This window comes from Crinia signifera, chromosome 1 (genome assembly GCF_055691185.1).
Source record: "Crinia signifera chromosome 1, ASM5569118v1, whole genome shotgun sequence".
Classification (NCBI taxonomy): domain Eukaryota; kingdom Metazoa; phylum Chordata; class Amphibia; order Anura; family Myobatrachidae; genus Crinia; species Crinia signifera.
The window spans coordinates 470,095,479-470,118,488 of record NC_139217.1 but is presented as its reverse complement, the minus strand read 5'-3'; the positions used below and the strand labels follow the sequence as shown (position 1 = coordinate 470,118,488).

General features: G+C 53.7%; 1 protein-coding gene across 4 annotated transcripts; it reads right to left on the bottom strand.

Moving 5' to 3' along the window:
* Window positions 1-178: 178 nt before the first annotated feature.
* Window positions 179-22,965, bottom strand: TPGS2 (tubulin polyglutamylase complex subunit 2). 4 transcript variants are annotated; one of them, XM_083155368.1, is made up of 9 exons: window positions 22,843-22,965; window positions 14,048-14,182; window positions 11,948-12,038; window positions 10,707-10,786; window positions 7,943-8,030; window positions 6,829-6,960; window positions 4,828-4,932; window positions 3,076-3,239; window positions 179-534 (listed from the first exon to the last, which is right to left on the bottom strand). In XM_083155368.1, exons 3-9 carry the CDS (start codon window positions 12,018-12,020, stop codon window positions 319-321), a joined length of 858 nt encoding a protein of 285 aa, XP_083011494.1. In that variant the 5' UTR covers window positions 12,021-12,038; window positions 14,048-14,182; window positions 22,843-22,965; the 3' UTR covers window positions 179-318. The 4 variants fall into 4 exon arrangements, with proteins under 4 accessions (XP_083011494.1, XP_083011497.1, XP_083011495.1 ...); XM_083155371.1 differs by lacking the exon at window positions 6,829-6,960; XM_083155369.1 differs by lacking the exon at window positions 14,048-14,182 and having other exon boundaries at window positions 22,843-22,907.
* Window positions 22,966-23,010: the final 45 nt, after the last annotated feature.

The following is a 23,010-nucleotide window of genomic DNA, read 5'->3' as shown; positions in this document are numbered from 1 at the left end:
AGCAGGGGTCTTTCCCACCTACCTGAGGGGCTGGGAGGACCACCCAATTTCACTCTGGGATTTGGTGGGGCGGTGATAGAGGTGCTTTATAAGCTGCGAGGTGTCACCGCTTGCGGAGCTAGTCAGAATCCCCCCCCTAGTGTATTTATTCTAATTAGTGAGGCTAGAATCCAGCCAATCCAATCAGACCGTACCGTACGTGCATTTAATATGAACAGGCATAAATGAAGAACCAGCCTCTTACACAACAGCCAATAGTCACCCTGTACGTCTGCACACAGGTGGATAAATACAGTATAAACTAGGAGCCGGTAACGGTCATTTCCGGGACATGCCACTAGAGGGCGCTGGGTTTTTAGACGATGCAGCTTTCTGGTAGCCACCAGGGGGCGCTGGCAGCTTCTTCTTGGTCACCGGGGTTTTATTCTTGCTCTTGAAGATTTTGTTGGGGTCCAGCTTGTTGACGAAATAATCTGGTTCCTCCGCCAGCTGGGAGGGGTTGAAGGTGATTGGATGGTACATGTTGGTCCATTGCTGCCGGGGAGAGATACACGTGGTCATATACTCACTGGGATTATACAATATCACATTTATATGTATACATATAACAGACACAAGAGGTCATTGACAGTTCTTCCCCATTAATGTTATTGTAACCATGGCGACTGTTGTCAAATGTAACTCTACAACTGCTCAGGTAACAATTCATTATTTCCACACCCGCCCTCCTTACTCCGCTGAGCTCTTCTCCTGCCCTGACCATCATAGACTATGGGTCACAGGGTTGACACTAAGAAGGTCAAAATACATTTATTCATGTATTCCTTTAGTACACAGGTTCTCAACCTCGGCCCCCCCCACACAGTGCATGTTTTGCAGGTCTCCTCACAGAATCACAAGCGAAATAATTAGCTCCACCTGTGGATCTTATAAAATGTGTCAGTGAGTAATGAGTGCACCTGTCGGGGGACCTGGAAAATGCGATCCGAGTTTGAGAACCGCTGCTGTAGTGCGTAGCGTTAAGCTGGGTACACACTTTCCCAATATCCCACGATTCTCACTTCTGAAATCCACCTGCTGAAAAGAGGCATCTGGAAGACTAGTGGTGGAGGTAGCGGCCAGGATGGCTGCTGGTGCGCACATGTGTGGCGGATGCTGCGTCACAGACATTTCAGAGCTTCCATAGAAGGTGACCACCAGACACAACCGGTTTTCTTGTGAGGATAGTAATCGTGAGTGTGTACCGAGTCTTATAAGACCTCAAGGTACTTGTTTCCTAGCACGGCCACACCGATTTACATCGGGGTGGTCGTGTCGGAAAAATCGGGTCGATCGCATCGCATGCGATTTGGTCGCATGCGATGCGATCGACGCGACCGACCGATTTTGGACCCAAATTTTTTTTTTAATGAAATGTAAATCGGGTCCCTGGGACCCGATTTTACATTGGATTCAATGTAAAATATTCCCAACCCCCCCAAATTTAACGGCGTACACCGCACCCCACGATAGACGCCAACCCGAAGCATGGCGAGCGCAGCGAGCCCGCGAGGGGCGGCGGTGCGCGTCCTCCGACCTTTTCATTCCCCTACTATCCACGTCGGCGTGGAGTTGAGAATAGAATAGTGTGGTGAGCGCAGCGAGCCACCGAGCCCGAAGCGTGGCGAGCGCAGCGAGCCCCGCGAGGGGACGCGTATACCTGTGAAGTTATACGCGTCCCCTCGCGGGGCTCGCCACGCTTAGGGCTCGGTGGCTTGCTGCGCTCGCCACACTATTCTATTCTCACCTCCACGCCGACGTGGATAGTAGGGGAATGAAAAGGTCGGAGGACGCGCACCGCCGCCCCTCGCGGGCTCGCTGCGCTCGCCACGCTTCGGGTTGGCGTCTATCGTGGGGTGACGACGGGGACATCTAAAATGTGAAATGGGTCATATTGGCCCATTTCACATTTTCTCACTATTTCAATGTTAAAAAATATTTTAACATTGAAGCCTATGGAAAAATCGGGGGCATCGCGTCGGGACCATTGTTAATGGTCCCGACCGACGCGATGTCCCCGATATTTTACCTTTCCCGACACGATTTCAATGTTAAAATATTTTTTAACATTGAAGCCTATGGGGAAATCGGGGGAATCGCGTCGTGACCATTGTTAATGGTCCCGACCGACGCGATGCCCCCGATATTTTGTCCTAGCCGGCCAAATGGACCTGATTTCAAAGGAAATCGGGTCCATCGTATGGATCGTGTACCTTAACTTAAAGGTACACGATCCATACGATTGTGGCCGTGCTAGGAAACAAGTACCGACCTCAATAAGGGGGGGATTAATCCTATGATCAGTGCGATGACTATATAGAGGTGCACCCAGCGTCACATGAACTGCGCCAGTGTCGGATGTCAGCAAATGTACACAATCGCTGTGTCATCAGCCGCTAATGCCTGTGTAGCAGATTGATTTGCTTCAATACAAGCACACCAATGCGCTTAGGTAAGAGAGTCAGCCGTTACTCAGACCATTTATTAGAGTTCAGTGAACCAATGGCCATCACTTCGGACAACTGCTGGCATTGGGCCTGATTCTGGTTCACTTGCCAAATCAAATTCTCTTTCTAATGGATAAAAGCATGCTGCACTGCAGGTGGGGCTGATGTAACATGTGCAGAGAGAGTTAGATTTGGGTGGGGTTTGTATTTCAAACTGAACAGCAAAGTGAACCAGAATCAGGACAATTATCTGTAGATAATGAGGGTAGAGTTTGAATACACTTGTCTCACCATTGGGTTTTTTCTATTTACAGTTGCAACAGTATGTGAACACTTTGGAATCACCTGGATTTCTGCATAAATTGGTCATAAAAAACCCCTGTGTATGGGCGCCTTTAGTTTAAGCAGTCTGTATTTGTCACAGATGAAGATCAGAACACATTTTATGACCAATATATGCAGAAATCCAGGTAATTCTGAAGGGTTCACATACGGTTTCTTCCAAATGTATAACAAACAAGTAGCGGCTAAAAGAAGATGATCGGAGAACGTTATGGTTCCGGCAGTGACGTGGGTTCTGGATGCTGACCTTGGCCTGTGGACTGAGCCCGTAGCTGGTGAAGGCATACTGCCACTGCGGGAGGCCACGGTGACACAGCAGGAGCCGGTAATACGCCGTGAACGTGTCCGTGAGGAAGTGCCAGTAGAGTGCACGGTCTAGAAACCAGATGGTTGGGTCAGGTCTTGTCTGTCCTGGGGGGTGAGAAACAGAGAATTGGGGGAACAGCTAGTTACCCTTGTACAACCAAAACAGCAGCTAATGTTCATCTTACTGAATGGAGATATCCACTTCCATACCGTGCATCTAATCATGGAAGAAGGAATTTGGCAGAAGGAGTGAACCAGAATAACCCCCAGTGTGCTGTAGTGGCATGGCGGTGTCTGGGCAGCGCAGTGTGACCCCTGACATCACGTCATGCCGCACAGTACGGCTGCCACCATGCCTGCCAGCACACTGTCCTGAACCCGGTCGCCTGGCCACATGCCCGCTGTGCCGGATGGTCCTGCTGCTGCCGGTCATGTAAGTGACAGTGCAGGGCGGGGGGGGGGGGGGATTACAGTAGACCTTTACAGTGAGATGTGCGGAGTGGGGTCATTTTATTTTATTTATTTTTAGGGAGTCCAAGCCCGGGATTTATAAAAATGCCCCCGGGATTGGCATCCATAGCTGGGGCTGAATTTGGATCACGCCGAGCAATCCTGAAGCTTGCGGCGTGGCTGGAGCCAATAAGCGCTCTCATACCTTACCGAATAGATCTTCAGGGCCGGCTAGGACCATGTTTCTCTGTGTGTTGTATTCTGTAAATACAATGTATATGGACATTGTGGTTCTATTACCGGTCATCCTTAGATCCCTGTGTGACAGAGGGGACTCTCAGTGTCTCACCCCATCAGCAAAGCCCGAGTGGAACGTGTCTTGTAACATCATAGGGTATATCTGCAGGGCCCGTCCAGCACCCCACAGCGGATTTGGGGTAAACTAAATCTATTTGTCGGGGGGGGGGGGATGCCAAATGGCCAGTCGCCCAGTTCATGTCACATATGGGTTCCTAGGAGGCCTCCAGCCAACTCTCAGCCTGACCTGGTATGGTGGAGAACCCATCTCTGACCCTGGAGTGTTCCCAAGAGGCCAAATCCATTCACCCAATGATCAGGGTGAGAATCCTGCACCCTGGACACTTAGCGGACAGGGATGGGGGGGGGGACCAAATCTCCAGACCCCCTACGATGTGACTACTCATGGGGGACTCTATAACTGGGCTCTATAGGATAATGGGGTAATGCAGGACGGACAACCCAAGGACACATCAGACCAGCACGTTACAGGCCGCAGGACTGAGCAGCTTTGCTTCATTATCCAGCAAATAGCGGGTCACGGAAGCACAACTCCAGATTCTGGACTCTGCATTAGTAGAACTTCCGGCCTAATTCAGACCTGTTCACCGGGCTAGTTACCAGGGAACCCTCCGACGAAGGCCCGTCATCCGCATCCCCTTGCTAGAATGCGAGAGGTTGTGTACGAGAACACGGCCAGGGGAGAGAAATCATTTAAATGAAGGAAATCAAAGTCAGTCTGAACTGAATCTTATTTAATCCGTAGATCGCCAAAAAGGGGGCGGGTACAGACGTCATGTGATGTCATGTCATCCACCCGCCTGTGTTCCAAGGGAACACCCAGAGTCTCTATGTCGGAGTGAGCAGCACAATGACGTCTTCTGTGAGACATCGCTGCTCAGCGGAGACTACACTACATTACACAGACCAAAACCATTACACCAACCTGGCTGTGAGCGCTTGTAAACCAGGCAGACTTTCCCATCCCCATTACATGCGTCCAGCTCAAATATGCTGTTCCGGGAATCAAAGTGCGGATGCTCCGGGCAGCCTGAAACCAGACAATTCGTGCAAGGTAAGAGGAGCCAAATCCTTCCACATCAAATACAAAACACTCATCAAAATGAATCGTCAATTAAAAAAGATATTGTATTCTTATTTCTAGACATAAATCCAGTAGGAGAAACCTAAGTGACTTCTGGCTGGTGTTCACGACAGCAATACTGGCCAATAGGGCATTACGGATGGTGTAATGGTTACATTACTGCCTCACAGCACTGAGGTCATGGGTTCTATCCCCACCATGTATTATATATACGGGGCAGTACGGACGGTGTAATGGTTACATTACTGCCTCACAGCACTGAGGTCATGGGTTCTATCCCCACCATGTGTTATATATACGGGGCAGTACGGACGGTGTAATGGTTACATTACTGCCTCACAGCACTGAGGTCATAGGTTCTATCCCCACCATGTGTTATATATACGGGGCAGTACGGATGGTGTAATGGTTAGCATTACTGCCTCACAGCGCTGAGGTCATGGGTTTTATCCCCACCATGTGTTATATATACGGGGCAGTACGGATGGTGTAATGGTTACATTACTGCCTCACAGCACTGAGGTCATGGGTTCTATCCCCACCATGTGTTACATATACGGGCAGTACGGATGGTGTAATGGTTATAGCATTACTGCCTCACAGCACTGAGGTCATGGGTTCTATTCCCACCATGGCCCTAACTGTGTGGAGTTTGTGTTTTCTCCCTGTGCTTGCGTGGGTTTCCTCCCACAATCCAAAGATATACTGGTAGGTTAATTGGCTTCCAACAAAATTAACCCTAGACTGTCTGTGTGTGTGTGTACACGTGGTAGGGAATATAGACGGTAAGCTTCACTGGGGCAGGGACTGATGTGAATGGTGAAATATTCGCTGTACAGCGCTGCGGAAAATGTGTGTGATATATAAATAACTGGTAATATATACATAAATAAATAAATAAATAAATAGTCAGCATACAAGGAAGTGCAGTGCCTAATAATAGAATTAGGTACTTATGTAGTATCTGGGCGCCCGATTTTTTGATTGTATGCCTTAAGTTAAGGCATACAATCAGATGCGATGTGATGCGATATCACATCGCATCGCATCGCATACGACCATATCGCATGCGCTGCTATGACCCGATTTTTCCATAGGATTCAATGTTAAAATGGACTGAGTCCATTTTAACATGGAATTCAATGGGAAAAAGGGGTCCTTTTCATACCCCTACTATCCAAGTGGGCATGGAGTTGGATATAAACCTGTGGCGAGCGTAGCGAGCCACCAAGCCCGAAGCGTGGCAAACGTAGCGAGCACCACGAGGGGACACAGAATACCGTCCCCTCGCGGGGCTCGCTTCGCTCTCCACGCTTCGGGCTCGGTGGCTCGCTACAGGTTTATATCCAACTCCATGCCCACTTGGATAGTAGGGGTATGAAAAGGACCCCTTTTTCCCATTGAATTCCATGTTAAAATGGACTCAGACCATTTTAACATTGAATCCTATGGAAAAATCGGGTCCATCGCATTGCATACGATTTGGTCGCATGCGATGCGCCTGATCCGACCCGATTTCTAAATCGGGCGCCCAGATACTACATAAGTACCTAGAATTATAATATAATAGAACGTGGTGGGTCAGGGGATTATAGGTTCCTTCCACAGTTACCTGCAGTGGTGGTTCTTACCTATGGGCTTCCCAAGGCAGTCCCATTGAGAGGTATTCCCTCCCTCCCTCTGGGGCGGTCTCATTGGCTTCTATGGGCTGCAGCCCATATAAAACTGGGGTATGCAAATCAAAAAACAAAGCACCAATGTGTCTGACAGCGCTGCTGCATCTGGTTCAGGCCAAAAAGGATATTTCGGTTCCCTATTTTGGAAGGTGATTGAATTTTATACCTTCCTCATCCAGGTCGTCATCCAGGACGGCGAGCGTTGCTGCATTCGGCAAGGTGTAAGTAGAGGAGCCTCTCAGCAGAGCGAGATTGGAAATACTATTGATCACCATGGACCCCACCTGGACGGGATTATCTGTAGGGGGCACATGAGAAACGTTCTGGGGAAACGGTGGGATAATAAGGACCAATAACAGCGGTCAGGACCACATCAGGCAAAATACATCACGGCACTGACACTATGCAGGTACATGGGATCTAGTGGGCGGAGTATTCCCGGGATGGAGGCTTCCTGGTTGTTGACCCAATAAATGCATGTGAAAAAATCCCCCTCGGTTCACCCACTGCATGCCATTTCCTCCTGCGTAACTTGTTTAGCAGAGCTGCTCTATAGCTAAAGAAATAAAAAACATGATTTTGTATATTTTAAAGAATGCAAATAAGAGATCCTGGGGGAGATGTATCGAACATCGGAAAGAAATAAAATGCAAACATCGGTAATACCCTCTGTGTTTATCCTGAACCCCTCATGACGGATTGCATTTATAACTAGAACCAATCACAGCTTTTTCTCTCTGTGGTGTTAATGGTGTTCTATGTTTAATTAGTACAGACAACTACAACTGCCGGCGCCAGGCTGCGGGTGGCACTACATCACCAGCTGCGCCCTGGCTGCAAAGTCAGCCATGTTTTGGGTTGTGTGCGACAACACACAGCCACCGCGGACCTCCACCTGAGTGGTCCGGACAGGTCTGCATTGTCCGCACCTCTCCCACAAAATGGTCTGTCACGGAGTTTGCGCATGTGTAGAAATAGTGATTTACACACTTCTGTGGGTAAGTCTGAACCGGTCCCCTGATTCGCACATGTGTCACTGGTGCAACTGCGTATGCAGCAGATCTGCAACTATATCCTGCCACTGAATTTCTGATCCACCACTTGTGGACAATGATGCACCCTATGGCGCCTTTTACATTGTGACGCAGAGTACAGAGAACATTCGCTCAATTGTGCAAATATCGGCGCTGCCTCCGCATGAGAATCAGGCCTGCTGCTATGTGCTGTTGGGGCTGGGAGGTCACATAATTACCAGGCCACTGAATAAGCCAGAAACTCACCATCCACCTTCACAGACCAGGAAAGCTGGAAGCCGTCCGTTACTAGATAGAAGTTCTTCAGGTCATCTGGTAACGTACAGGAGTGCTTCTGCGGAGACAGGGGAGCGTTCAAGAACAAACACGTAAACTAACTGCGCTGGATGATGCAGAATAATGTGGGTGCCCCCCCCCAAAAAAACTGCTGCTGCGTGCAAGCAGTGAGGGGAGCGCCTGGGAGACACACCGGGGCGTGCAAGCAGTGAGGGGAGTGCCTGGGAGACACACCGGGGTGTGTAAGCAGCGAGGGGAGTGCCTGGGAGACACACCGGGGCGTGCAAGCAGCGAGGGGAGTGCAAGCAGTGAGGGGAGCGCCTGGGAGACACACCGGGGCGTGCAAGCAGTGAGGGGAGTGCCTGGGAGACACACCGGGGCGTGCAAGCAGCGAGGGGCGTGCAAGCAGTGAGGGGAGCGCCTGGGAGACACACCGGGGCGTGCAAGCAGTGAGGGGAGCACCTGGGAGACACACCGGGGCGTGCAAGCAGTGAGGGGAGTGCCTGGGAGACACACAGGGGCAGGCAAGCAGCGAGGGGCGTGCCTGGGAGACACACAGGGGCAGGCAAGCAGCGAGGGGAGCGCCTGGGAGACACACAGGGGCAGGCAAGCAGCGAGGGGAGCGCCGGAGACACACCGGGGCAGGCAAGCAGCGAGGGGAGCGCCTGGGAGACACCCCGGGGCAGGCAAGCAGCGAGGGGAGTGCCGGAGACACACTGGGGCAGGCAAGCAGCGAGGGGAGTGCCGGAGACACACTGGGGCAGGCAAGCAGCAAGGGGAGCGCCTGGGAGACACACCGGGGCGTGCAAGCAGCAAGGGAGCGCCGGAGACACACTGGGGCATGCAAGCAGTGAGGGGAGCGCCTGGGAGACACACCGGGGCGTGCAAGCAGTGAGGGGAGTGCCTGGGAGACACACCGGGGCGTGCAAGCAGTGAGGGGAGTGCCTGGGAGACACACCGGGGCGTGCAAGCAGCGAGGGCCATGCAAGCAGTGAGGGGAGCGCCTGGGAGACACACCGGGGCGTGCAAGCAGTGAGGGGAGCGCCTGGGAGACACACCGGGGCGTGCAAGCAGTGAGGGGAGTGCCTGGGAGACACACAGGGGCAGGCAAGCAGTGAGGGGAGTGCCTGGGAGACACACAGGGGCAGGCAAGCAGCGAGGGGAGTGCCTGGGAGACACACAGGGGCAGGCAAGCAGCGAGGGGAGCGCCGGAGACACACCGGGGCAGGCAAGCAGCGAGGGGAGCGCCTGGGAGACACCCCGGGGCAGGCAAGCAGCGAGGGGAGTGCCGGAGACACACAGGGGCAGGCAAGCAGCGAGGGGAGTGCCTGGGAGACACACCGGGGCGTGCAAGCAGCGAGGGAAGAGCCTGAGAGACAGACTGGGGCAGGCAAGCAGCGAGGGGAGCGCCTGGGAGACACACCGGGGCGTGCAAGCAGCAAGGGAGCGCCGGAGACACACTGGGGCATGCAAGCAGTGAGGGGAGCGCCTGGGAGACACACCGGGGCGTGCAAGCAGTGAGGGGAGTGCCTGGGAGACACACCGGGGCGTGCAAGCAGCGAGGGGCATGCAAGCAGTGAGGGGAGTGCCTGGGAGACACACCGGGGCGTGCAAGCAGCGAGGCAAGAGCCTGAGAGACAGACTGGGGCAGGCAAGCAGCGAGGGGAGCGCCTGGGAGACACACCGGGGCGTGCAAGCAGCAAGGGAGCGCCGGAGACACACTGGGGCATGCAAGCAGGAGGGGAGCGCCTGGGAGACACACCGGGGCGTGCAAGCAGTGAGGGGAGTGCCTGGGAGACACACCGGGGCGTGCAAGCAGCGAGGGGCATGCAAGCAGTGAGGGGAGCGCCTGGGAGACACACCAGGGCGTGCAAGCAGTGAGGGGAGCGCCTGGGAGACACACCGGGGCGTGCAAGCAGTGAGGGGAGTGCCTGGGAGACACACAGGGGCAGGCAAGCAGCGAGGGGAGTGCCTGGGAGACACACAGGGGCAGGCAAGCAGCGAGGGGAGCGCCGGAGACACACCGGGGCAGGCAAGCAGCGAGGGGAGCGCCTGGGAGACACACCGGGGCAGGCAAGCAGCGAGGGGAGTGCCGGAGACACACTGGAGCAGGCAAGCAGCGAGGGGAGTGCCGGAGACACACTGGAGCAGGCAAGCAAAATTTAAATTGCAATATAAGATTAAAACAGCAGGTATTTACTCTGCACAGAAACAAAATAAATCCCCCAAATCTAACTCTCTCTGCACCTATTACATCTGCCCCACCTGCAGTGCAGCAGTGTTTTGTCCGTTTGAGAAAGATTTGGCTTTTGCGATCAACTCTGAATTAGACCCAATTAGAAAAAACCTACAATGTCATTTCTAGCCATAAATCTCAGATTAAGATCACAGACGAGGGAGCGAATCCTTAATGATGGCGGCAGAATGGCCCCCGCTCCCCTCCCGCCTTCGTTCGTTACGCCGGAATCGCCAAGTGTGGATCACACAGTGTGAACGGGCCATACGTTTGGATGGGGTCCCTCACTGGGATACCAGAGTACAAATCTCTGCGCTTAGACACAGCCACCACCTCCATAAAAGACTGTAGTCAACCTCTGGCTTATAAATGCATGCACAGGGTGGAGATGGGTGGTGGTGGGAGAAGGGGGGGCATCATCCCCATGCAGAAAAGGTGGGCTATCCCTCACACGCAGTGGAAGGACAAGTGATGTCGCAGATATGATGTCACACCTACCTGCTCCCAGGAGACAATCACATGACGCTCAGCAGGAGGGATCTTCTCAAACTTCACCTCGGTCACACCAGGAGAGGACTCTGGGAAACAGGGACACCGTCACACACTGTATAGAGCGATATACGTCTGCTCACATCACACCGATCCACAGGCAACTAATTCTATGAGTAACGGGTCGCTGAAGTTCTACTGCGCTACAGAACCTATGTACAGAGGATGATTGGTGCCTATTGGGTCTCGGGTTATGGTGGAACTAATGCTCCCTGGTAAGTCCCAGCCGAGGCCAGAGCTGTGCCACACTGGAGAGGTTGTGAACAAGAGGACCAATGAGAATTCAGTAATGGGCGACAGGACAGCTTCTGCCCCATGTGTGTGTATGTATATTAATTGGGGCAGCTTCTGCCCCGCGTGTTTCTGTAAAGATTAATTGATAATTATAGATGAATTAATATATATATGATAAATTGAAGACACAGAGCACTAAGGGCCCCAATTCAGACCTGGAGAAAACATTTGATGGTAGTTTGCCAGGACTTACTTTTAAGATGCCCGGTGTACTGCGAAATGGGGATTGGGTGACGTCAGCCGCCCACCCTGAGCCCAGCATTTCTATGTCAATCAGGCAGTGATCTCCCCAGCGAATGAACGATGTGATAACGGCGCTCACTGCACATGATTGCCTATGCCCAGACCCCCACCATCCGGGACGGGACGAATTCGGACCTGTACCAACAGGTCTGAATGGGCCCCTAAAGGCAGGAATATTCCCGAGAGATCACTAACAGCAACAAGTGCCATGTTAGTAATGTACCATTAATTATGAGGGTTAGGGATTAGGTCGACAATCACAATGTGAAAAAACGTTGACATTTATGCGGATATTGCGACATGTTGACAGGGAATGTGTTCAGTTCAGAATGTGACCACATGAAACAGTAGCAGGATGATTGGGGCTATACAGTATACAGAGAACTGGAAGATAATTTGTGCCAGCAGGGTAGACCTGGAACGCGCCAATGCCTCACCTACAGAGCGCGCCAATGCCTCACCTACAGAGCGCGCCAATGCCTCACCTACGGAACGCGCCAATGCCTCACCTACGGAGCGCGCCAATGCCTCACCTACAGAGCGCGCCAATGCCTCACCTACGGAACGCGCCAATGCCTCACCTACGGAGCGCGCCAATGCCTCACCTACGGAGCGCGCCAATGCCTCACCTACGGAACGCGCCAATGTCTCACCTAAGATCTTGCTGATGCCCAGAGTGATCTTCTCTATGTGAGAAGCCATCGTGTTCTCAGTCTTGTCGGCCATCTAGGCATTGCGCTGGGCCTATACAGAAACAAAGGATCAATATCTCAGGAATAGTCTATAAATACATCAGGCATGTCCAAACTATGGCCCTCCAGCTGTTGTGAAACTATAAGTCCCATCATGCCTTGCCACAGTTTTGCTATTAGGGAATACTAAAACTATAGCAGGGCATGCTGGTATGTGTAGTTTCACAACAGCTGGAGGGCCACCGTTTGGATATGCCTGGATTACATAGTCACACACCCTCCCATATCAGAGCCAGCCATATTGTATGGTATATAGAATTTCACTTCAGTATAGATCCTGGCGATTTACTTAGGATTCCCTGGACATCAATCATTCGATATCATCAGTTTGTGCTGCCTTTGGATAAGGACATATTGGGTGGGATCTTGGCTTTCACTATTAATGTTCCACGCAGCTGTAGAATGCAACTACTTTGAAATTCAATGAAAGCCAAGATCACTGGTCAATGTAATTGCATTTTTGGAAGTCCGAAATGTTATGTATAATTTTATTGATCTTATTTTCTTTGTATGTTGTGATCTCATAGAAACCCCCTGATGAAGTCTCTCAGAAGACAAAAACATGTTTTTTTTCTTCTACATATCAATTGCAAATCCCTATTTGCACAAGGGACATAGTGAATGCTGAATTGTTTTGTATGAAATACTGGTTCTAAAACTGTGGGTCCTGACCCCAAAGTGGGTCCCAACCATCTCAGCATGGGGTCACAACTCCATATTGCTGACCCTCAGGCTAATGACTCATCTTGTCTCTCAGTCAGTGATCCAAGGAGACTGGGGGGTCATCCCCGGCCCCCTGTCGGGGCAGTTCCAGAAAGCAGCAGGGGAGCATAAGGGGTACGGAGGGGAGCTCTGAGCACAGGCTTTATGGCAGGAGTGGGGAACCTCCGTCCCGCGGGCCGTATACAGCCCCTAGGGCCGGTCTTTGTGGCCCGCCCGACGGCTGTACAGTGAGTCAAGTACAGAGAAAATCTTGCGAGAGCTGCCGACCTCTTGCGAGATTTCCCCTGTATGAGATTTCCTGCACAGCCGCCGGACCACACAGACCGGTGACTTGTAACCTGCAGCAGCCGCCGGAGCGTTGGACGGCTGCCGCATTACGATTTGTACTTTTTTTTTTAAAATGGCCCCCGAGGCATTATGCATCAATGCAAACGGCCCTTGGACCCCAAAAGGTTCCCCACCCCTGCTGTATGGTATGTGTCTGTAGAGGGGGGAGTATATGCTTTAAGTAAGCCCCATTGCCTTCCTCTTCCCTCCCCCACTTCCCATTGCCTCCCTTTCGTATTAGCGGTCATGTCACTTGCTTTGTGCCTCTGCAATGCTACAGTCCATGCACTGTATGCTGACCACACATGTGGTGCCCATTCTATGGTAACTTGCTGGGGTCCCGTAATCATTTTATTGTCTGATGGGGTCCCAGAGCAAAATAGTCTGAGAACCCCAGAAATCCTGTATCAAGTTATTTATGAAAAACAGAGAATGTTTAAATAAACACAAATTTATGGATTTCCTATCTGCTTACTTGACTCAGATATATGGGGGGGGGGGGGGGGGGTATACACGGCTGTCGATCACTCCCGACAGCCGTGATCCCCTTGCCCGCGTAAACGGCCATGGATTGTCGATATACAGCCGGGATCACGACAATCCACGGCGGCAGAACAGGCTTTTAAAGTCGGGCTCGTTCTGCCTCTATTGAATAGGGCCCCACCGCTATTTCCCCCGTTGGAAATAGCAGCCCACCCACATCTGCCTTCTCCTCAGAATACTAAGTCCTCAGGGATGCATTCTCCCTCCGCAGGGGAAGACAACTCTACTTATACCAATGGTCACTTACTGGCCATCCTGACTCTATTCCCCACTGTAACAGCACAAACCTCGTTCTCCCAGGTCACCAGTGGGGGCCACCACATTCTCAGGCCAAGTGCTGTGATTCAGTGTGGTGCAAGTATCTTCACGAAGCCTGGTAACTGGTAATAGTAAAGCCTGGCTGCTTACATATCGGGTAATTACGACGGTCCCGCCATCACATGATCTCCCAGCGCACCCCAATGGGTCGAAACAGCAGATTAATGAGATTCTCCTTTCTGAAACGCCAAATAGCGACCATCCCAGAGACCTGAAGAAGTCCACCTAGTAGGAGACATAGGACTCATCACATAATGTCCAATCAAATCATCCCCATAGCCACACTCATATCATCACTTACCTCCCATACACCCTGGTCCACCCTCCCCAATGCCCCAAGTCAGGGTTGCCTACCTCACCCTCTCCATGAGGGAGAAAATACTGTTCCTGGACTTCCTGGTAATGTAGGATTGCCATCACCTGTGGGGAGCTAGGTAACTGATAAGAAAGGTGTCACCACAGGTGCTGGCAATCATACATTACCAGGGAAGCCCAGGAACAGAGCATTGTGTCCTCCTGGAGAGGGGCATGCTGGGAGGTATGGATAATGTACGATTGCCAGCAGCTGTGGGGAGCTAGGTAACTGACAGAGAGGTGTCACCACAGGTGCTGGCAATCATACATTACCAGGGAAGCCCAGGAACAGAGCATTGTGTCCTCCTGGAGAGGGGCATGCTGGGAGGTATGGATAATGTAGGATTGCCAGCACCTGTGGGGAGCTAGGTAATTGATAAGAAAGGTGTCACCACAGGTGCTGGCAATCCTACATTACCAGGGAAGTCCAGGAGCAGAGCATTGTGTCCTCCTGGAGAGGGGCATGCTGGGAGGTATGGATAATGTATGATTGCCATCACCTGTGGGGAGCCAGGTAATTGATCAGAGAGGTGTCACCACAGGTGTGGCAATCATACATTACCAGGGAAGCCCAGGTACAGAGCATTGTGTCCTCCTGGAGAGGGGCATGCTGGGAGGTATGGATAATGTAGGATTGCCAGCACCTGTGGGGAGCTAGGTAACTGATAAGAAAGGTGTTACCACAGGTGCTGGCAATCCTACATTACCAGGGAAGCCCAGGAACAGAGCACTGTGTCCTCCTGGAGAGGGGCATGCTGGGAGGTATGTATAATGTTTGATTGCCATCACCTGTGGGGAGCCAGGTAATTGATCAGAGAGGTGTCACCACAGGTGCTGGCAATCCTACATCACCAGGGAAGCCCAGGTACAGAGCATTGTGTCCTCCTGGAGAGGGGCATGCTGGGAGGTATGGATAATGTATGATTGCCAGCACCTGTGGGGAGCTAGGTAACTGATAAGAAAGGTGTCACCACAGGTGCTGGCAATCATACATTACCAGGGAAGCCCAGGAACAGAGCACTGTGTCCTCCTGGAGAGGGGCATGCTGAGAGGTATGGATAATGTATGATTGCCAGCACCTGTGGGGAGCTAGGTAACTGATAAGAAAGGTGTCACCACAGGTGCTGGCAATCATACATTACCAGGGAAGCCCAGGTACAGAGCATTGTGTCCTCCTGGAGAGGGGCATGCTGGGAGGTATGGATAATGTATGATTGCCAGCACCTGTGGGGAGCTAGGTAACTGATAAGAAAGGTGTCACCACAGGTGCTGGCAATCATACATTACCAGGGAAGCCCAGGAGCAGAGCAATGTGTCCTCCTGGAGAGGGGCATGCTGGGAGGTATGGATAATGTATGATTGCCATCACCTGTGGGAAGCCAGGTAATTGATCAGAGAGGTGTCACCACAGGTGCTGGCAATCATACATTACCAGGGAAGTCCAGGAAGAGAGCATTGTGTCCTCCTGGAGAGGGGCATGCTGGGAGGTATGGATAATGTATGATTGCCATCACCTGTGGGGAGCCAGGTAATTGATCAGAGAGGTGTCACCACAGGTGCTGGCAATCATACATTACCAGGGAAGCCCAGGTACAGAGCATTGTGTCCTCCTGGAGAGGGGCATGCTGGGAGGTATGGATAATGTATGATTGCCAGCACCTGTGGGGAGCTAGTTAACTGATAAGAAAGGTGTCACCACAGGTGCTGGCAATCATACATTACCAGGGAAGCCCAGGAGCAGAGCAATGTGTCCTCCTGGAGAGGGGCATGCTGGGAGGTTTGGATAATGTAGGATTGCCAGCACCTGTGGGGAGCTAGGTAACTGATAAGAAAGGTGTCACCACAGGTGCTGGCAATCATACATTACCAGGGAAGCCCAGGAACAGAGCATTGTGTCCTCCTGGAGAGGGGCATGCTGGGAGGTATGGATAATGTATGATTACCAGCACCTGTGGGGAGCTAGGTAACTGATAAGAAAGGTGTCACCACAGGTGCTGGCAATCATACATTACAAGGGAAGGCCAGGAACAGAGCATTGTCTCCCTGAAGGAGAGGGTCAGGTAGGCAAAACTGCCCCAAGTACATCAGCCTGTCCCCTCCAAACATCAAGCACCCAGCCTACCTACCTCATCTTGCCCTCCCCAATGCCCCACACACCTCAGCCTGCCCTCCCCATAGTTGGGCACACCCAAGCCTGCCTCCTCGCCACCCCAGCCTAGTGTTCATTCTAGCACCCGCTATCTTTGAAAACCCATGCAGTTCCTCTTCCCTGCCTGGGGTGTCGCTGTCTGCTGTGGTGTTTCTAGCACAGGTCTGGTTTGCATATCAGTGCTAATATACAGACCACACTGTGCTAGAAGCACTACAGCAGACAGAGACACCCCAGGCAGGGAAGAGGAACTGCATTGGTTTTCAAAGATGGCCGGTGCTAGAATGAACACTACCAGCCTACTCTCTCCAATACCCCACAGCCTGCCACCCCAATGCCCCACGCACCCCAGCCTGCTCTGCCCAGTGTCCCACGCACCTCAGCCTACCCTCCCCAATGCCCCACGTACCCCAGCCTGCCCTCCCCAGTGTCCCACGCACCTCAGCCTGCCCTCCCCAGTGGCCCACGCACCCCAGCCTGCCCTCCCCAGTGGCCCACGCACCCCAGCCTGCCCTCCCCAGTGTCCCACGCACCCCAGCCTGCCCTCCCAGTGTCCCACGCACCCCAGCCTGCCCTCCCCAGAGTCCCACGCACCCCAGCCTGCCCTCCCCATATTTGCACACACCCCAGCCTGCCCTCCCCAGTGTCCCACGCACCCCAGCCTGCCCTCCCCATATTTGCACACACCCAAGCCCATGCCTCCCAACATGACCCTCTCCAGGAGGGACAGAATACTTTGCTCCTGCACTTTCCTCTGAATCTATGATTTCAATCACCTGTGGTGAAACACCTTTACTATCCACTAGGTGATTCTTCAAACTGTCGTAATTTGTGAACGTTTGTATTGTGAGAAATATGGTTAGAATTGTATGAAAGATGCCCTGTATTGCAACTTGAGTTATAGGTGAAATGTGTTAAATAGAGAGCATATGATTTGGAAGGGGGGGTGTGTATTGTTTTGTTTAATTAAAAAGCGGTTACAAAGTAATATGTACATTGATAGTGTGGAGGGTACAGTGACATTTGTGGGTGTGGGGGGGGGGGGGTGGCTGTGTGTGCGTGTTGTTTAGGTGTGTGTGTGTCCAATAGTATAGTACGGTGTTTTTGAATTAGCGGCTCCCCACTGGCGGAGGTCACGACACAGGAAAACAGGAGGCTGGCTAGTGATAGGGGTGTGTGGGCATAAGGGGGACTAAAGAGGAGGGTGGGAGACACTGTGCAGCTTCTGCCAGTGGGTGAGGGTCCAGCGTGGCAGCACAGGAGTACAGGACGGTGACCCTGAGTCAGTGTCTCCTCCTACTGGGTGGGAGTTAGGGTGCATGAGAGCAGGAGGCTGGGTGGTAAAGCATGATAGGGGAATGTGGGCAACATAGGGTGAGCAGGTCCCCACTGGCGGAAGTTACGGGGCAGGAGAACAGGAGGCAGAGCAGTGATAGAGGTGTGTGGGCATGAGGGGTAGTAAAGGTTTTTGGCTGTAAAAACATGAGGGCATGAGGATAGAGGTGTGTGGGCATGAGGGGTAGTAAAGGTTTTGGGCATTGGTGCAGACGCCATCGATGGTTGGCATTGATGGCGATTTTGCACCCTGCCATCGATAGTAGTAACATATTACTTGGATAACCATTGATTGTTGTAGCTATCGATGGTCATCCATTATATCTGACTGAATAGGCCATGGGTCAATCAGAACTCGGTGGCGGGACTTCCGGGTGTGGGGGGGCGGAGCTATGCTCCGTGTCCCGGCACTTTAAAAAAAATGTGAAACTTGATCGGTTCTCCTTTGCCATTGATGTAGGGAAACCATCTGGTCCTCACACATCGATGGCAAAAGTATTCAACATCGGCCATAAACCATCGATGATTTGAAATCATCGGGGAATCGCGGGGGGTGTGTGTGCAGCGAAACGCGGGAGGGGGGTCGGGGTGCTGCGAATCGCGGGAGGGGTCGTAGGTGGTGGTGGGTGCCGCGAATCGCGGGAGGGGTTTTTTCTCACCGCGAATAGCGGGAGGTCGCGGGGGGGTTGGGGGTGCCGCGAATCACAGGTAGGGCCACGTATCACGGGAGGGGTGGCGGGGGGCTCTCACCTGGTGGCTGTGGAGTAGCAGTCTTTGCTGGGCAACATGAGGAGGCAGAGAGTGTCTGGCACTGTCTGTGGGCTCACTGGGCTGGTTCTCTGTCATGTGAGTCAGAGGCTCCACCCAGCGCTTTGAGTGACAGATGTAGCCAAATAAATAAGATTACCTACAGGTGACTGCAATCAAAAATAAAGAGAGAAGCCCAGGTATAGAGCATTTTGTCCCTCTTGGAATGGGTCATGCTGGGAGGTATGCAAGCCTGCCTCCTCGCCTCCCCACATACTCCAGCCTGCCCTCCCCAATGCCCCACACACCCAAGGACTGAGGAGGTCCTCACCTCCCCAGTCCCGACACACCCAAGCCTGCCCTCCCCAATGCCCCACACACCCAAGCCTGCCTCCCCACACACCCAAGCCTGTCCTCCCCAATGCCCCACACACCTTAGCCTGCCTCCTCGCCTCCCCACACACCCCAGCCTGCCTCCTCGCCTCCCCACATACTCCAGCCTGCCCTCCCCAATGCCCCACACACCCAAGGACTGAGGAGGTCCTCACCTCCCCAGTCCCCACACACCCCAGCCTGCCCTACCCAATGCCCCACGCACCCCAGCCTGCCCTCCCCAGTGGCCCACGCACCCCAGCCTGCCCTCCCCAGAGTCCCACGCACCCCAGCCTGCCCTCCCCATATTTGCACACACCCCAGCCTGCCCTCCCCAGATTCCCACGCACCCCAGCCTGCCCTCCCCATATTTGCACACACCCAAGCCCATACCTCCCAACATGACCCTCTCCAGGAGGGACAGAATGCTTTGCTCCTGCACTTTCCTCTGAATCTATGATTTCAATCACCTGTGGTGAAACACTTTTACTATCCACTAGGTGATTCTTCAAACTGTCGTAATTTGTGAACGTTTGTATTGTGAGAAATATGGTTAGAATTGTATGACAGATGCCTGTATTGCAACTTGAGTTATAGGTGAAATGTGTTAAATAGAGAGCATATGATGTGGAAGGGGGTGTGTATTGTTTTGTTTAATTAAAAAGCGGTTACAGAGTAATATGTACATTGATAGTGTGGAGGGTACAGTGACATTTGTGGGTGTGGGGGGGGGGGGGGGGTTGGCTGTGTGTGTGTGTTGTTTAGGTGTGTGTCCAATAGTATAGTACGGTGTTTTTGAGTCAGCGGCTCCCCACTGGCGGAGGTCACGATACAGGAAAACAGGAGGCTGGCTAGTGATAGGGGTGTGTGGGCATAAGGGGGACTAAAGAGGAGGGTGGGAGACACTGTGCAGCTTCTGCCAGTGGGTGAGGGTCCAGCGTGGCAGCACAGGAGTACAGGACGGTGTCCCTGAGTCAGTGTCTCCTCCTACTGGGTGGGAGTTAGGGTGCATGAGAGCAGGAGGCTGGGTGGTAAAGCATGATAGGGGAATGTGGGCAACATAGGGTGAGCAGGTCCCCACTGGCGGAAGTTACGGGGCAGGAGAACAGGAGGCAGAGCAGTGATAGAGGTGTGTGGGCATGAGGGGTAGTAAAGGTTTTTGGCTGTTGCAGTGTAGGGATGGGCATTGGTGCAGACGCCATCGATGGTTGGCATTGATGGCAATTTTGCACCCTGCCATCGATAGTAGTAACATATTACTTGGATAACCATCGATTGTTGTAGCTATCGATGGTCATCCATTATATCTGACTGAATAGGCCATGGGTCAATCAGAACTCGGTGGCGGGACTTCCGGGTGTATGGGGGCGGAGCTATGCTCCGTGTCCCGGCACCTTAAAATTTTTTTTAAACTTGATCGGTTCTCCTTTGCCATTGATGTAGGGAAACCATCTGGTCCTCACACATCGATGGCAAAAGTATTCAACATCGGCCATAAACCATCGATGATTTGAAATCATTGATGGTCGATGGGCATCCCTAGAACTGGAGGAGGGTGGTGGACAGTATGCAGCTCCCGGCAGTGGGTGAGCGTCTCCTCGCACTGGGAGGGAGTGAGGGTGCATGAGAGCAGGAGGCTGTATAATAGTGGTATGTGGGCAAGACATTGATAACAGTTGTGGCGCTGGTGCAGAGGGCCGTGGGGACACTTCTGGCAGTGGGGGAACCTGCAGCGCAGCAGCCAGGGCCGGATTTCCCACCTAGGGGCAGCACCTGCTTGCGGTGGTACAGGATCCCCCACTCTCACAGGGGTATGTGAAATGTTGGGTCGCGGGGGTCCACTGGGGGGGAATTGCCGAAAGGGGGTCAGGGGGCTCTGCAAATTGCAGGGGGGGGTGTGCACGGGGATCTGCGATTAGCGGGAGGGGGGGGGGGCGTGAATCGCGGGAGGTGGGGGTACGTGAATCGTGGGAGAGGGGGTCTGCAAATCGCGGGAGGTGGCGACTGTGGTTGCCGCGAATTGCCGGAGCGGGGGTCGCCGCAAATTGCGGGAGGGGTCATGGGGGGGGGGGGTGGTGCAGCGAATTGTGGTGCGGGGGGGGCACGGGGTTGCCGCGAATCGCGGGGGGTGTGTGTGCAGCGAAACGCGGGAGGGGGGTCGGGTGCTGCGAATCGCAGGAGGGGTCGCAGGTGGTGGTGGGTGCCGCGAATCCCAGGAGGGGTTTTTTCTCGCCGCGAATAGCGGGAGGTCGCGGGGGGGGGGGTTGGGGGTGCCGCGAATCACAGGGAGGGCCACGTATCACGGGAGGGGTGGCGGGGGGCTCTCACCTGGTGGCTGTGGAGTAGCAGTCTTTGCTGGGCAACATGAGGAGGCAGAGAGTGTCTGGCACTGTCTGTGGGCTCACTGGGCTGGTTCTCTGTCATGTGAGTCAGAGGCTCCACCCAGCGCTTTGAGTGACAGATGTAGCCAAATAAATAAGATTACCTACAGGTGACTGCAATCAAAAATAAAGAGAGAAGCCCAGGTATAGAGCATTTTGTCCCTCTTGGAATGGGTCATGCTGGGAGGTATGCAAGCCTGCCTCCTCGCCTCCCCACATACTCCAGCCTGCCCTCCCCAATGCCCCACACACCCAAGGACTGAGGAGGTCCTCACCTCCCCAGTCCCGACACACCCAAGCCTGCCCTCCCCAATGCCCCACACACCCAAGCCTGCCTCCCCACACACCCAAGCCTGCCCTCCCCAATGCCCCACACACCTCAGCCTGCCTCCTCGCCTCCCCACACACCCCAGCCTGCCCTCCCCAATGCCCCACACACCTCAGCCTGCCTCCTCGCCTCCCCACACACCTCAGCCTGCCCTCCCCAATGCCCCACGCACCCCAGCCTGCCCTCCCCAGTGTCCCACGCACCCCAGCCTGCCCTCCCCATATTTGCACACACCCCAGCCTGCCCTCCCCAGTGACCCACGCACCACAGCCTGCCCTCTCCAGTGTCCCACGCACCCCAGCCTGCCCTCCCCAGTGTCCCACACACCCCAGCCTGCCCTCCCCAGTGTCCCACGCACCCCAGCCTGCCCTCCCCATATTTGCACACACCCAAGCCCATACCTCCCAACATGACCCTCTCCAGGAGGGAGAGAATGCTTTGCTCCTGCACTTTCCTCTGAATCTATGATTTCAATCACCTGTGGTGAAACACCTTTACTATCCATTACCTAGTTCAGCACAGGTGACCGGAATCAAAAATAAAGAGAGAAGCCCAGGAATAGAGCATTTTGTCCCTCTTGGAATGGGTCATGCTGGGAGGTATGCAAGCCTGCCTCCTCGCCTCCCCACATACCCCAGCCTGCCCTCCCCAATGCCCCACACACCCAAGGACTGAGGAGGTCCTCACCTCCCCAGTCCCCACACACCCAAGCCTGCCCTCCCCAATGCCCCACACACCTCAGCCTGCCTCCTCGCCTCCCCACACACCCCAGCCTGCCCTCCCCAATGCCCCACACACCTCAGCCTGCCTCCTCGCCTCCCCACACACCTCAGCCTGCCCTCCCCAATGCCCCACACACCCAAGCCTGCCTCCCGACACACCCAAGCCTGCCCTCCCCAATGCCCCACACACCTCAGCCTGCCTCCTCGCCTCCCCACACACCCCAGCCTGCCCTCCCCAATGCCCCACACACCTCAGCCTGCCTCCTCGCCTCCCCACACACCTCAGCCTGCCCTCCCCAATGCCCCACACACCCAAGGTCTGAGGAGGTCCTCACCTCCCCAGTCCCCACACACCCAAGCCTGCCTCCCTAATGCCCCACACACCTCAGCCTGCCTTCTCCAATGCCCCACACACCCAAGCCTGCCTCCCCACACACCCAAGCCTGCCCTCCCCAATGCCCCACACACCCCAGCCTGCCCTCCCCAACGCCCCACACCTGTCACCGGCCTCAGCTCTCTCAGTCTCTCCTCTGTAACCAGGATACACACTACACAATACTGGAGCGATGTATGCTGGGTAATGCAGTCCTGCTAATGATCCGTCAATATAGAGGAAAAGCAACAAGAAAAACTACCATCCCCACAGTACACTGCGGCGCGGAAGA

What these genes read in the sequence shown, in the direction of transcription:
- TPGS2 (XM_083155368.1), bottom strand. Translation starts at nt 12,020, where the DNA reads ATGGCCGACAAGACTGAGAACACGATGGCTTCTCACATAGAGAAGATC. An exon ending in CTGGTCTGTGAAGGTGGATG is followed by an intron (nt 6,961 to 7,942) that starts GTGAGTTTCTGG and finishes TGCCCCCTACAG; the next exon opens with ATAATCCCGTCCAGGTGGGG. An exon ending in TGACGACCTGGATGAGGAAG is followed by an intron (nt 4,933 to 6,828) that starts GTATAAAATTCA and finishes GTCTGGTTTCAG; the next exon opens with GCTGCCCGGAGCATCCGCAC.